The sequence below is a fragment of the Camelina sativa genome, chromosome 4, assembly GCF_000633955.1.
Source record: "Camelina sativa cultivar DH55 chromosome 4, Cs, whole genome shotgun sequence".
Classification (NCBI taxonomy): Eukaryota; Viridiplantae; Streptophyta; class Magnoliopsida; order Brassicales; family Brassicaceae; genus Camelina; species Camelina sativa.
In genome coordinates, this window is record NC_025688.1 from 28,993,966 (window position 1) to 29,009,139 (window position 15,174).

At 37.7% G+C, this 15,174-nt stretch overlaps 2 protein-coding genes across 2 annotated transcripts; one reads left to right on the forward strand and one right to left on the reverse strand.

Moving 5' to 3' along the window:
- LOC104784433 lies at window positions 2,428–3,375 on the reverse strand. Its single transcript, XM_010509460.1, has one exon. It carries the CDS (start codon window positions 3,373–3,375, stop codon window positions 2,428–2,430), a length of 948 nt encoding a protein of 315 aa, XP_010507762.1.
- LOC104784434 (pentatricopeptide repeat-containing protein At3g60960, mitochondrial-like) lies at window positions 5,206–7,947 on the forward strand. The gene is made up of 6 exons (XM_010509461.1): window positions 5,206–5,221; window positions 5,528–5,581; window positions 5,649–5,915; window positions 6,815–6,868; window positions 6,936–7,271; window positions 7,352–7,947. Exons 1-6 carry the CDS (start codon window positions 5,206–5,208, stop codon window positions 7,945–7,947), a joined length of 1,323 nt encoding a protein of 440 aa, XP_010507763.1.

The window sequence follows — 15,174 nt, forward strand, 5'->3', positions numbered from 1 at the left end:
GAGAAGGGCATAACGCTGATTTGGTTTGCTAATGCCTGATTTTAATCTTGTGATCATTGGATGAGTCGACGCCAGTTGAAGTTATGCAGTTGATGTTTCAGGTTGATCTGTAGTACCGAATGTGGTCAGCTGAGGTGGTGACGAGAGAACGCTGTTGCCTATAGGAACAAGGTCTAAGCTTGCCGTACACTCAGTACATTCCTCATCACTATCAGCTGAGCAATCAGGTGAACAGTCGTTAGACGTTGAGAGAGTGGGAGCAGAATCATCTTGAGCTGGAATTGCAGAATCATCTTGAGCTGGAGTTGAGAGAGTGGTAGCAGAGTCTGCAGAATATAAAGATTCACTTGAATCTTGTTCAGTGACTGAAGTAACTGGAGTGAGTGGAGAGAGTTGAGAACTGCTGCAAGAACCTTTGATCCATGCTGTATACAGAGGTGTGGGAACAAAATGTTGCAGAGAAGAGTATGTATCCGCAAATGGGAATGAGGCTTCATCAAATATAACATGTCGACTCAAATATACACGACCTGTAGGAGGATGATAGCAACGATATCCCTTGTATTTCTCTGTGTAACCCAGAAAAATACACTTGAGAGACCGTGGATCAAACTTATTTAATGCATATGGCCTAAGCGTTGGGTAGCAGGCACATCCGAAGGTGCGTAGAGCTGAGTAATCTGGGGCCTTGCCGTGCAAAACTTCATATGGACTATGATCACTATCAAGTGAGGTTGTTGGTAAGAGATTGCAGAGAAAATTTGCAGTGAAAAATGCCTCCACCCAATAACTTTGAGGTGTCTTACTTTGAAACATAAGAGTAAGACCCATTTCTGTAAGTTGCCTATGTTTTCTTTCTGCCAACCCATTTTGTTGTGGTGTGTGTGGACAGGAGATATAGTGCTGTATACCAGACTCTTGCAAGTGATTCAAGAACCTTTGACTTATGAATTCACCTCCACCATCAGACTGAAATATGCCAATTTTGTTTTGAAGAAGATTTTCAACAAGAAGCTGATACTTGATGAATATAGAGCAGAAATCTGACTTTCTCTTAAGAGGATAAAACTAACAATATCTTGAAAAGTTGTCAATAAAGACTATATAGAACCTGAATCCCTGAATGGACGAGACAGGAGAAGGACCCCAGAGATCACAATAAACTCTCTCTAAGGGTCTAGATGCATGAAAATCAGAAGAAACAAACGGCAATTTCGAACTCTTCCCTAACCGACACAATTCACACATGTTGGTGGTACTTTTATTGATTTGAATCGCCTTATTCGCNTGTAAGACCCATTTCTGTAAGTTGCCTATGTTTTATTTCTGCCAACCCATTTTGTTGTGGTGTGTGTGGACAGGAGATATAGTGNTAGCAGAGTCTGCAGAATATAAAGATTCACTTGAATCTTGTTCAGTGACTGAAGTAACTGGAGTGAGTGGAGAGAGTTGAGAACTGCTGCAAGAACCTTTGATCCATGCTGTATACAGAGGTGTGGGAACAAAATGTTGCAGAGAAGAGTATGTATCCGCAAATGGGAATGAGGCTTCATCAAATATAACATGTCGACTCAAATATACACGACCTGTAGGAGGATGATAGCAACGATATCCCTTGTATTTCTCTGTGTAACCCAGAAAAATACACTTGAGAGACCGTGGATCAAACTTATTTAATGCATATGGCCTAAGCGTTGGGTAGCAGGCACATCCGAAGGTGCGTAGAGCTGAGTAATCTGGGGCCTTGCCGTGCAAAACTTCATATGGACTATGATCACTATCAAGTGAGGTTGTTGGTAAGAGATTGCAGAGAAAATTTGCAGTGAAAAATGCCTCCACCCAATAACTTTGAGGTGTCTTACTTTGAAACATAAGTGTAAGACCCATTTCTGTAAGTTGCCTATGTTTTATTTCTGCCAACCCATTTTGTTGTGGTGTGTGTGGACAGGAGATATAGTGTTGTATACCAGACTCTTGCAAGTGATTCAAGAACCTTTGACTTATGAATTCACCTCCACCATCAGACTGAAATATGCCAATTTTGTTTTGAAGAAGATTTTCAACAAGAAGCTGATACTTGATGAATATAGAGCAGAAATCTGACTTTCTCTTAAGAGGATAAAACCAACAATATCTTGAAAAGTTGTCAATAAAGACTACATAGAACCTGAATCCCTGAATGGAAGAGGCAGGAGAAGGACCCCAGAGATCACAATGAACTCTCTCTAAGGGTCTAGATGCATGAAAATCAGAAGAAACAAACGGCAATTTCGAACTCTTCCCTAACCGACACAATTCACACATGTTGGTGGTACTTTTATTGATTTGAATCGCCTTATTCGCAGAAAGAAGTTGGAGAACTTGAGTGTTAGGATGTCCCAATCTTTGATGCCAGACTTCATCAGAATTTTTGATTTGTCTGGTAGATTAGAACGTCTTAAACTTTCCATCCTCCAATTTGTAAAGACCATCATTTTCCTTTCCCTTTGTCAGAACATGTCTTGTTTGCTTGTCCTTAATAAGAACATCATCAGAATCAAACGTGATTGCACAAGGATAGTCCTTAGTCAATTTTGAAACTGAAAGCAAAGATTTCACTATTGCAGGACAAACCAACACATCTTTTAATGGGAGATTACCTGAAGTAGAAGGTAGATTTGCTGAACCGATGTGAGTTATAGGGAGAAAATTACCATCACCTGCCATGACTGTATCTGTTCCGGTGTAAGGCTGAGCTTTCTGCAAACGTTGAGTGGTGTTGGTAATATGAGCTGTTGCACCGGAATCAGGATACCAAGCACCATCGTCAGTTATATCGGTGATATGAAGAGCAGAGAAAGCTGCAGCTGCAACCTTCGGTTTCTGATACTCTTCATCAAAGCGGTACCAATAATCTAGAGCATTATGTCCTCGTTTGCTGCAGATCTGACAGACTGGTAACTCAGGTTTAGTGGAACCGTGAGAAGAGCTTGGAAACTGAGAAGAGACTGAAAACTGAGGAGATCCTGAGAACTGTTGCTGGAAGCCACGTCCTCTGGTTGAGAAACCGTTTCCGCGTCCTCTTCCTCTGCTACCACGTCCTCTGCCTGAGAAGTTGGACGACCACATGGTGTGAAAGGCAAGGTGTGGAGTGACATCAGACGAGTTGGAGTAGCCTTGTAGTCGATCCTCATAACCAGTTAGTCGAGAGATCACATTTTCATAAGTTGGTTGAGGTCTTCGATCCATTGAGTCTTCGATGACAGTGATTATTGGCTCATAGTCACGACTTAGGCCTCTTAAAGCAGCAAAAATCTTCATCTTCTCACTAACAGGATCACCAATGGAAGCTAACTGATCGCAAATGTCTTTAATGCTTCGAAGATAGTCAGACATGTTCTTGTCCAACTTTTCAGAGTTTTGCAGGCGACGTTGCAGTTCGAACAGTCTTTAAGAAGAGGTGCGATTGAAGTGAGAAATTAGAGTATTCCAGATCTCTTTAGCAGTTGCAGCACCAACGACTAGACGAAGAACATTCTCAGTCATTGAGCCAAGCAGCCATGCCTTAACGACTTGGTCAGACCTTGACCAACTCTCAAAGTCCGGATTGAGAACATCTTCAACCTTCCCTTCTTTGCTGCGGATAGGTATAGTCTCCTCTGGTGATTTGAGGGCGCCATTAACAAAGCCAAGTAGATCTTTAGTTTGGAGAAAAGATTCGAACTGAGATTTCCAGATAATATAGTTTTGCTCAGTAAGCTTTAGAGTAACACAATTTGAGATGTGTAGTGAAGGAGTAGAGTAGAGGTCCATGTTTCTATCCATGGCTCTGATACCATGTAGAAGATAGAGAAATAGAAATAACTTTGTTTTCTTATTCCTTCAACTTTAAGTTTCTCTTACAAAGACATAGTGTTTATATAGGGATACAATGTTAAAACCTAAAGTCTAGATCCTTCTACACTTGTCCAGCTGGTGTGAGTTGTCTTCAATATCACATGATCCTAGAAGCTCAAACCTATTTTGTAATGTCACTGTCGGACCTCCTGCAACTTCTGTTGATTCTCTGTTTCCTCTGTTTTTGTCTTCTGCAACATTTACCAAACCTCTGACTTGTTCTGTTCTGTCTTTGTCTTCTTTTGCAGGTAAACGTTGGCGTGAGTTGGGTACAGAAGCTGATGGGCTTGAGCTGGACCTGAGTNACCGGAATCAGGATACCAAGCACCATCGTCAGTTATATCGGTGATATGAAGAGCAGAGAAAGCTGCAGCTGCAACCTTCGGTTTCTGATACTCTTCATCAAAGCGGTACCAATAATCTAGAGCATTATGTCCTCGTTTGCTGCAGATCTGACAGACTGGTAACTCAGGTTTAGTGGAACCGTGAGAAGAGCTTGGAAACTGAGAAGAGACTGAAAACTGAGGAGATCCTGAGAACTGTTGCTGGAAGCCACGTCCTCTGGTTGAGAAACCGTTTCCACGTCCTCTTCCTCTGCTACCACGTCCTCTGCCTGAGAAGTTGGACGACCACATGGTGTGAAAGGCAAGGTGTGGAGTGACATCAGACGAGTTGGAGTAGCCTTGTAGTCGATCCTCATAACCAGTTAGTCGAGAGATCACATTTTCATAAGTTGGTTGAGGTCTTCGATCCATTGAGTCTTCGATGACAGTGATTATTGGCTCATAGTCACGACTTAGGCCTCTTAAAGCAGCAAAAATCTTCATCTTCTCACTAACAGGATCACCAATGGAAGCTAACTGATCGCAAATGTCTTTAATGCTTCGAAGATAGTCAGACATATTCTTGTCCAACTTTTCAGAGTTTTGCAGGCGACGTTGCAGTTCGAACAGTCTTTAAGAAGAGGTGCGATTGAAGTGAGAAATTAGAGTATTCCAGATCTCTTTAGCAGTTGCAGCACCAACGACTAGACGAAGAACATTCTCAGTCATTGAGCCAAGCAGCCATGCCTTAACGACTTGGTCAGACCTTGACCAACTCTCAAAGTCCGGATTGAGAACATCTTCAACCTTCCCTTCTTTGCTGCGGATAGGTATAGTCTCCTCTGGTGATTTGAGGGCGCCATTAACAAAGCCAAGTAGATCTTTAGTTTGGAGAAAAGATTCGAACTGAGATTTCCAGATAATATAGTTTTGCTCAGTAAGCTTTAGAGTAACACAATTTGAGATGTGTAGTGAAGGAGTAGAGTAGAGGTCCATGTTTCTATCCATGGCTCTGATACCATGTAGAAGATAGAGAAATAGAAATAACTTTGTTTTCTTATTCCTTCAACTTTAAGTTTCTCTTACAAAGACATAGTGTTTATATAGGGATACAATGTTAAAACCTAAAGTCTAGATCCTTCTACACTTGTCCAGCTGGTGTGAGTTGTCTTCAATATCACATGATCCTAGAAGCTCAAACCTATTTTGTAATGTCACTGTCGGACCTCCTGCAACTTCTGTTGATTCTCTGTTTCCTCTGTTTTTGTCTTCTGCAACATTTACCAAACCTCTGACTTGTTCTGTTCTGTCTTTATCTTCTTTTGCAGGTAAACGTTGGCGTGAGTTGGGTACAGAAGCTGATGGGCTTGAGCTGGACCTGAGTACTGTTGGGCCTTTATCACAAACAATGTTGTTGGAGGCTGTATTGTTTATAGATTGGGCTATCAGATCTTGACGGAGCGGCTGAGTTGGCTCGTCTCGCAGTCTTGAAAAAGCTTCGTGGTCGTCCTGACACAGTCCGCGTATGCAACGCCGTGATCAGAGCCATGTGCCAGGCGAAACAGTACATTGACGGCATCTCTCTGTTCCATTACTTCTTCAACGAGTATAAGATCGTCCCTAACATCGTCTCCTTCAATCTCGTGATGAAAGCCTTCTCTGACATGGGTCGTTTCGACGACGCACTGCAACTGTACCGTCACGCTGCTAAATTCGGTGCTGACAGACAGACATACAGGCTGATGGCCGAAGNTCACGACTTAGGCCTCTTAAAGCAGCAAAAATCTTCATCTTCTCACTAACAGGATCACCAATGGAAGCTAACTGATCGCAAATGTCTTTAATGCTTCGAAGATAGTCAGACATGTTCTTGTCCAACTTTTCAGAGTTTTGCAGGCGACGTTGCAGTTCGAACAGTCTTTAAGAAGAGGTGCGATTGAAGTGAGAAATTAGAGTATTCCAGATCTCTTTAGCAGTTGCAGCACCAACGACTAGACGAAGAACATTCTCAGTCATTGAGCCAAGCAGCCATGCCTTAACGACTTGGTCAGACCTTGACCAACTCTCAAAGTCCAGATTGAGAACATCTTCAACCTTCCCTTCTTTGCTGCGGATAGGTATAGTCTCCTCTGGTGATTTGAGGGCGCCATTAACAAAGCCAAGTAGATCTTTAGTTTGGAGAAAAGATTCGAACTGAGATTTCCAGATAATATAGTTTTGCTCAGTAAGCTTTAGAGTAACACAATTTGAGATGTGTAGTGAAGGAGTAGAGTAGAGGTCCATGTTTCTATCCATGGCTCTGATACCATGTAGAAGATAGAGAAATAGAAATAACTTTGTTTTCTTATTCCTTCAACTTTAAGTTTCTCTTACAAAGACATAGTGTTTATATAGGGATACAATGTTAAAACCTAAAGTCTAGATCCTTCTACACTTGTCCAGCTGGTGTGAGTTGTCTTCAATATCACATGATCCTAGAAGCTCAAACCTATTTTGTAATGTCACTGTCGGACCTCCTGCAACTTCTGTTGATTCTCTGTTTCCTCTGTTTTTGTCTTCTGCAACATTTACCAAACCTCTGACTTGTTCTGTTCTGTCTTTGTCTTCTTTTGCAGGTAAACGTTGGCGTGAGTTGGGTACAGAAGCTGATGGGCTTGAGCTGGACCTGAGTACTGTTGGGCCTTTATCACAAACAATGTTGTTGGAGGCTGTATTGTTTATAGATTGGGCTATCAGATCTTGACGGAGCGGCTGAGTTGGCTCGTCTCGCAGTCTTGAAAAAGCTTCGTGGTCGTCCTGACACAGTCCGCGTATGCAACGCCGTGATCAGAGCCATGTGCCAGGCGAAACAGTACTTTGACGGCAACTCTCTGTTCCATTACTTCTTCAACGAGTATAAGATCGTCCCTAACATCGTCTCCTTCAATCTCGTGATGAAAGCCTTCTCTGACATGGGTCGTTTCGACGACGCACTGCAACTGTACCGTCACGCTGCTAAATTCGGTGCTGACAGACAGACATACAGGCTGATGGCCGAAGCCTTGGTCAAGGCCTATGAGCCCGTAGATGCTTGTAGGTTTTTGGACATAACGGATGATACGGTTGAGATATGGTCACGGTGATTGTGCTTCGCGAGTACTTGGCTACTAAAGATGTTGAAGATGTTGATGATTGCTTCGAAGAGTGGAGGCTCGAATACAAGGGCAAAACATGTGATCGGATTGCTACGATATTCGTGGACTACTCGTTCAAACATGGCAACGAAGAGAAAGCTATGAAGTGTTATAGCTTCATCCCACAGGGGAAATGTCTGCGTGCGACCACTGGGAACACTCTTTTGACAATTTTGCTATCCAATGGTAAGAAAACAGAGGCTCGGGAGCTGTTCAACAAGATGATCAAAACCAACTGTTTCGATTCAGAGACGGTTAATGTAATGGTGGACGAGTGTTTCAAGATGGGCGAGTTTAAGGAGGCCATGTACGTGTTCAACAAGTCACGAGAGGGAAAGAGAATGGCTAAGTGTTACAGTAATACGGTCGCTCGACTTTGCGAGCATGGGATGGTGTCGGAGGCAGAGGGCTTGTTTGAGGAAATGAGCTCTTACAAAGACTTGTCCCCTGATGTGCCCACATTCAGGTCGATGATCAATGGATACGTTCGTGCTGGGAGAGTCGATGATGCCCTCAAAACCTCGAAAACACTGGCGCTTTTGAACCTGCGCAAGGTTTCCATCAATCAGGATTAGATTATAGTGCACTATATCGATTCCCGATCTCTATCTGCTTCATAAGTATTAATCGAGAATAAAACTATGTGATTGATTAGTTGGGAAAATCCGAACAAACTATCTGATCACGAATAAAATTTTCTTAAATCTATAAAATTAAAGAGTTCGCGGTGATGATTCTTTTTTGTGTGTCTCTCTTACCAAAACAACACACGTAATAAAGCAATCAATATAATAAACCAAATAAATCTCGTGTAAAAGCTACGCGCCAAGATTCTTCATGATCAAAAGTCCCGGTCAATTGACAACCGTTCGATTCACGCGTGACAATACTACACTTCTGTGGCGCGTGACTAGACCTGATAAAAAGTAGTTGTCTGTACTTGTCTTCATGCATGCCAAAAATTTGTCATGAACAAGTGCATGTTTATATAATTAATTTTTCATTTGAGAAATTTCCCGGTAGACATCTCGAGATCCCTTCATCGATCGGATCTACATGTCGAGATAACTAAAATAAATTATTTCTATTTCAATAACTGAAATCTAAAAGACTAAAAGACTAATTTTATATTTCATTGTGGGGGTTTTTATTGGGCGATAGTAACGGACATCAAATCTGTGTTTTTCTTTTAGATGATAATGTTGGATGCAAATGGTTGTTTAAAATTGAAAAAATGGGTTGAACAAAATTGGGTTGAATAATATTCAACTCATTCATCTCCAAAATAGTGGTTGAACAAGTTGAATACTTTTGTTGTAGAATTAATTTATTTTTTCAACTTTTTAAGTTGAACGGACTGAATAATTTTTTCCAACCTATTCAACCTTTACAATGCAAATGGTGAAAATTGGTTGAATAATTTTTTTCAACCTATTCAATCTCTTCAACCTTGCAACCATTTGCACCCGTTGACTCAACGATACATTTTTTAACAAATGGAGTAAGTAATACATCTAATTGTTTTTGAATGTTAATCCCCGAAATTAAATTATCAAAACGTTGTCGCCTAACATTATACCTATACGATCTGTCAGTACTGTCTACTACTACCATCAATATTGTTTCTATGTTATCAATCACTAACACCAACTACAAAAGTTGAAATGTAACATTAAGCGGTGTATTCACCAAACTACGTATCATGTCTATAGTACTATTAATCATGATGTCATTTAGCTTACGTCATCTACGCGACGTCAAATTAATATGCGTGACTTTTCACTTTTGGTCGTTTTCTCAACAATCAAAAATTGCAAGTATGAATGAAAAGAAGTATACAGGTGCAGCCTATATATGAATTAGGGAAATTGGGTTGTATAACCAAAAAAAAAATACTATAATTTACAAACTAACTACACTAACCATGTATTAATTATATACCCTATATTATATGTATAATGATAATTTTTACCCTTTCATTACCCTATCTCCAGCCCCCACCACCACCACTCTCCAACCACCGGCCACCGTCATCACTTCCGGCAACCACCTCCGGCGATCACTTTCACCTCTTTATCACCATCACCACTTGGGTTCCCAATGTACAATTTTTTAGGATATAGTTTTCCTCTTCCGGCAACCTTCGACAATATTTTCCGGCGAACTCAAGCAACCACCTCCGGCTGCCACCTCCAAGAACCACCTCTGACCAACTTCTCCCGCCACCGCTGCTGACCACCGCCGCCGGCCAACAACCACCACTACCCTCCACCACCTAAGAACATCGATTCCGTTTCTGCAGCAGTATATAATCTCGTTCCCTTATTTTGATGCCTAATTTTACACTTCCTTCATCCTAATCTTCTAATTTTTTTAAATATAGTGTTATTTTCTATTATAGTTTTTTTGTTTTGGTTATTGGGCTAATTCACCCTATGAATTATCTCCCAAGAAACAAAAACAAATAAATGATGAATCGTATCGTATCGTATCGGTGAACAAAGTTATCCATTCATTAGGCTCATGCTCCTTGGATGGATAGATACCATCTAAAGAATTGTACTTATAGTCAAGATCTCAGTCAACGTACGATACTAAAATATAATGTTAGTGACACAAAATTTCAATAACAACTACAATTGTATAATGGAGGTGTCAGGTGTGTAATTAGTAAATGTGTATATGAGTGATTGTAAATTTACAAAATAGTTGTAAACCAAATAAAATAATAAATAGATAAACTCCTACATCATGTCTTAATAATCCATGTGAACTCGGGCTTTTGGGTTTTTTTTTTTTTATCTATTACAATAAATCGTTGGTTGATAATTTATTTCTTTTCACAACATTTTTTAATTGTATTTATAAGACACCGTCGGTTAAATATCTCCTCTAGACTTTACTAGCTGGTTTATATCATGATCTACGTCACTACGTGACAATATCTGCCACTTCTAGTTCTAGATTCGGACTCTTTCTACATGTGTCCGTTGATATATATAACAAAGGTACAAAACCCTCGTCGTCTGTTAAACTACGTACGTAGGACGAGTAGCATCCACATACTGTATAAGCATGATCCGGAAATTTTAACAGCAACTCATCTGCAAGGATCAAGACAATTTATTCGGATTTGCGGAATAATTTGTGTGAAGGCTCTTTAAAAAAAAAATGATTAATAATAAAAGTCAACTAGAAGAAAGTGGATAGTTACGTTACGTCCTAACAAAGTCACTTAACCATATGAAAAAAAGTTCATCTTTCTAGCTAGGTAAATGTGTGTATACGGAACAATACAGAGGAATACAGCGACGTCACAAATTAAAAATCTTTTATATAAAGGTTACAATTTGCAAGCAAAAAACAACTAACTCTTAAAAAACAGAGCAAAACAGGTAAAAATACTAAATTACTACGTACGACCTATAAACCAAAAATCTCTACTCTGTGAATTTTCATTGGTTCAGTATGTTTTCCCTAAATTGTTCTAGGGTTTGGAAGCTGCGGGTAAAGAGAAGTTTGGAATGACTGAATACTCCAAACAACATCCTCTCCAAGCAACATATGATGAATGCATTCATGGATCCAAGTTGTCACAGAGGAATACTCCAAACAACATCCTTTCCATGGCTGAGAAATATGGATACATGAAGGACACATACGGAGGAGAATGACATTTGGTAAGCAATCATTCTTCTTGAGCTTTATCTATTGTAAACCACATATGAACAAGTTCATGCATGTGATTGATTGCATGAATTCACGGGTTTGGTGTCTCTACAAAGCTTCTGCACATGGCTGGAGATATGGTGAGGAGGATTGTAGTAATGATTTTTCTGAAGATATCTTGAGTCTTTTATGAGTTAGCTTCTGTAATATATATTTGTTCGTCATGATGATTTTAACGTACAGGTTAGAGGGTTCGCAAGAAGATATAGGATACCATACAGACCTTCTCTCAAGGAAGTATTCTGCAATGCTTATGATGTATGATAACAGATACCTCTTATGATGTATTGATGTATTGACATAATGATCAATAATATTATAGACATCCTTTCAAACTGAAAAACAAACAATAAAATAAATAAATTATGATGAAAGTCAAACACCATTGATTCTATGATGAAAGTCAACATCATAGAAGACAGACATAAATGCTATGGTTGAATACATTTTCTATAATACAAAACTATGATTTATTATATACTTGAACAGAAGGCAACTTTTGTACATATAAATCAATATTCATTTATTATATTTGAGTGAACTATTGTATTATTAGAGAACCATATAATCCTTATGTATAAAAATATTAATTTTCTATAAATTTTTGTCAGTTAATGTTAATAAATTGTGAATTTCAATGAGTGTTAATTGTTTTTTTAATGTAGTGAACTATTGTTGGTTAATAGTTATGAGAAATGGTTTGGTATAATTAAATAGTGCATTTGTGTTAAATCAACATTAAATATTTTTCTTAATTTGTGTTAAAATTCTATAGAATCAATCTGTTTAATACAAAGAGAATATGTAATGTTGATCGGCTGCATTTATGAATAATATGCAATATTTCTTTAACATCGATCGAGTTTACTAAAATTACAAAGCAGAAAAATGTATAAAAACACATAACTAATTAGTAAGATTGAGATTAAAAAGATAGAACTAATTTAAATAATCAAAGTGATATTCATATTCTAGCGTTATCATGATGAAATGGATCCCAACGATGGATTCGGTCGAGTTTGTCTTCTTCGAATCATCATCATGATCTGAAACACATGTATAAAAAGAATATTGTAAATAAAAACAGTGGATGAGACTTTACATTATACAATGGATAGGCAAAAACTCTTTACCTCATATAAAATACCAATTTTTTTTTGTTTTGTTTAAAGATGATTATTTTCCTAAATTAAATTAAAATATTATGTTTGGATTCCTAATTCCACAATTACAAAAGATTTTGATGTCAATTTAATATTGGAATTTATGGTATTAGAAAAGTAAACTAGTGATGATATTCTTTCACAGCGGACCCACATTATTGAAAGTGGTAGCAGTTGCACTCACCAGAAAATAAATAAACTTTTGACACTGAACATAGTAGTTAATGTGGCAAATTGGTAAGAAATGCACTCTATAGTTGAATGAGGTTAGGAGTTCGATGTCTACATTACATTTTACTTGTTTTATGGCTAAGTATCGTTGCTTCTCGGATTGAACCTGGAACTAGGTTAAGAAGCTTTTCAGCTTGATTCATTATTTCGTTATTTTTCCATTGAATATTACTTGATCTTCTTAATGTTCCTTGTTTTGTAGTCTTGCTAAGCACCTTGAATCAGCAAATGCAATCTTCTCGTTTGTTTGGTGGATCATTGTGGTCCTTTGCATTGTTGTCGCTTGTCTTATTGGTATTGTTGTTTGCCTTGCATCATTGCGGTATTGTACGCTTTGGCAGATCAGATGAGTCAAAACAAAACAATTAGTTGTGTATGGGCAAAAAGCTTTTTTCTGATGCTTTCTTGATGTTTTAGGAAGGCACATCGGATGAGGAGATAGAGAAGCTCCCGAAATTCAAGTTTCTGAAACGTTGAGATACGATAAACTCATGGAGGAATAATGACTCAACTTGGTGTCGTTGGTGTCAAACTCTGTGCGACGGTGTCGTTGGTGTCGAACCCTGCCGTAACTACCAGACGACTAATTCTCTTTGTTGTCTACTGCGCAAAATAATATATATAGTCATATCTTATCTAATTGATTCACATAAAAAAAAATCTTATACAAAGCTCTAAATTTTTTCTGTTTCTGTTGATTCTAATTACAAAATCTGAGTCGTAAAATAAATCTTATCTATATTCACTAAATTATTACTCTGGAGACGAGAGACTGATGAAATATCCATATATATCTTGAAAAACCTCTTACAAAATTGAAAATACTCAAAATATACTTAATGAAGTTTGGTTGGTGTCACAATAAGTTATTAACACCGGGTGCCGGTAACTAATAAGATCAAGTGTTTTTATTTAATTGGATATGTATTTTTATTTCATGGTGTAAACAAGTGAAGCCTACGCGCGGTATTGGTAAGGTGAAAAACTTTTTGAATGCATTGATGCCCACACCCGGTATTGGTAACATATTAATATAAAATAAGCCATACATTTATTAAAGATTTTTTTTAACAAATTTTCAGAAACAATAAAAATAAATCTTTAACAAAATATTTTTCTATTAAAAAAATATGATGAAAGTCAACATCATAAAAAACAGACATAAATGCAATGATTGAATATACATTTTGTATACTACAAAACTATATGATTAACATAAATGCAATGCAACTCTTGTACAGTATGTGATATAAATCAATATTCATTTATCATATTTGAATGAACTATTGTATTATTAGAGAACCATATAATCCTTATGTATGAAAAGTTTGATTTTCTATAAACTTTTGTTAATTAATGTTAATAAATTGTGATTTTTTTTTTTAAATGTAGTGAATTATTGTTGGTTAATAGTTATGAGAAATGATTTGGTATAAATAAATAGACTAATAGTGCATTTATAAATAAACATTAAATACTTCTTTTTGTGTGTGATTCGATAACATCAAAGGCGAGATTCGATAGAATCAATGTTTTTAATACAAAGAGAATATGTGAAGTTGATCCGCTGCATTTATGAATATGCAATATTTCCTTAACATTGATCGAATTTACTAAAATTACAAAGCAGAAAAATGTACAAAAACACATAATTAATTAGTAAGATTGAGATTGATGTTGATAAAACTAATTAAAATAATCAAAGTGATATTCATATTCTAGCGTTATCATGATTAAATGGATTCCAACGTTGGATTCGGTCGAGTTTGTCTTCTTTGAATCATCATAATCTGAAACACATGTATAAAAAGAATATTGTAAACAAGAAAAAAAATAGATGAGACTTTACATTATCCAATGGATAGGCAAAATTTCTTTACCTCAAATAAAATACCAAAACTTTTTGTTTAAAGATAACTATTTTCCTAAATTAAACTAGAATATTATGTTTGGATTCCCAATTTTCAATTTAGGATTTATAATTCCACAATTACAAAAAGATTTTGAAGTCAATTTAATATTGAAATTTATGGTATTAAAAAGGTAAACTAATGGTATTCTTTCACTACGGACCCTGTAGTGGCAGTTGCTCCCACCAACAAAATAAATAAATTTTTAACACTAAACAAAGTAGTTAATGTGGTAAGTTCGTAAGGAGTTCGATTCTTTTTTCTTTTTTTTTTACTAGTGGGTGTTAGTTAGACTGTTAGTTAGACAGTTACGATCCTCTAGGCATCTTGGATATATGTGAATATAGAATATCCTCTCAGCATAGATATGATTCTATCATCATGTTGTACTCTATAAATACTGTCCTTCGGTTAATGTTAATACTCACGGAGTTCATATTATAACATGGTATCAGAAGCCCTAGCCTACTGCTAGTTGTTTGCTCGATCCATCTCCGCCCTCTTCTTTCTTCTTTGCTCTGTTTCTCTTCCTCATCCCCTGTTTTCTCATCTTCTTCTCACTCTTCCCCCTTGTTTTCCATTTTTTATCCGCCGTCCCATCTCTAAGCATGGCCGACGCAACACAGAAAACCGACAAACCATTCGGTATTTCTCAGATCAAGGCGTACATCCCAATCACCCTTGACATGTCCAAAATGAACTACGACGTCTGGAGAGAATTGTTTGAGACCCACTGTCTCACCTTCGGCGTTCTCGGCCATCTCGACGG

Coding starts and splice junctions, on each gene's coding strand:
- LOC104784433 (XM_010509460.1), bottom strand. CDS start 3,375: ATGTCTGACTATCTTCGAAGCATTAAAGACATTTGCGATCAGTTAGCT.
- LOC104784434 (XM_010509461.1), top strand. Junction 5,916..6,814: donor CCGTCACGCTGCTAAATTCG/GTGCTGACAGAC, acceptor CTTCTTTTGCAG/GTAAACGTTGGCGTGAGTTG. Junction 7,272..7,351: donor CTATGAGCCCGTAGATGCTT/GTAGGTTTTTGG, acceptor TGGCTACTAAAG/ATGTTGAAGATGTTGATGAT.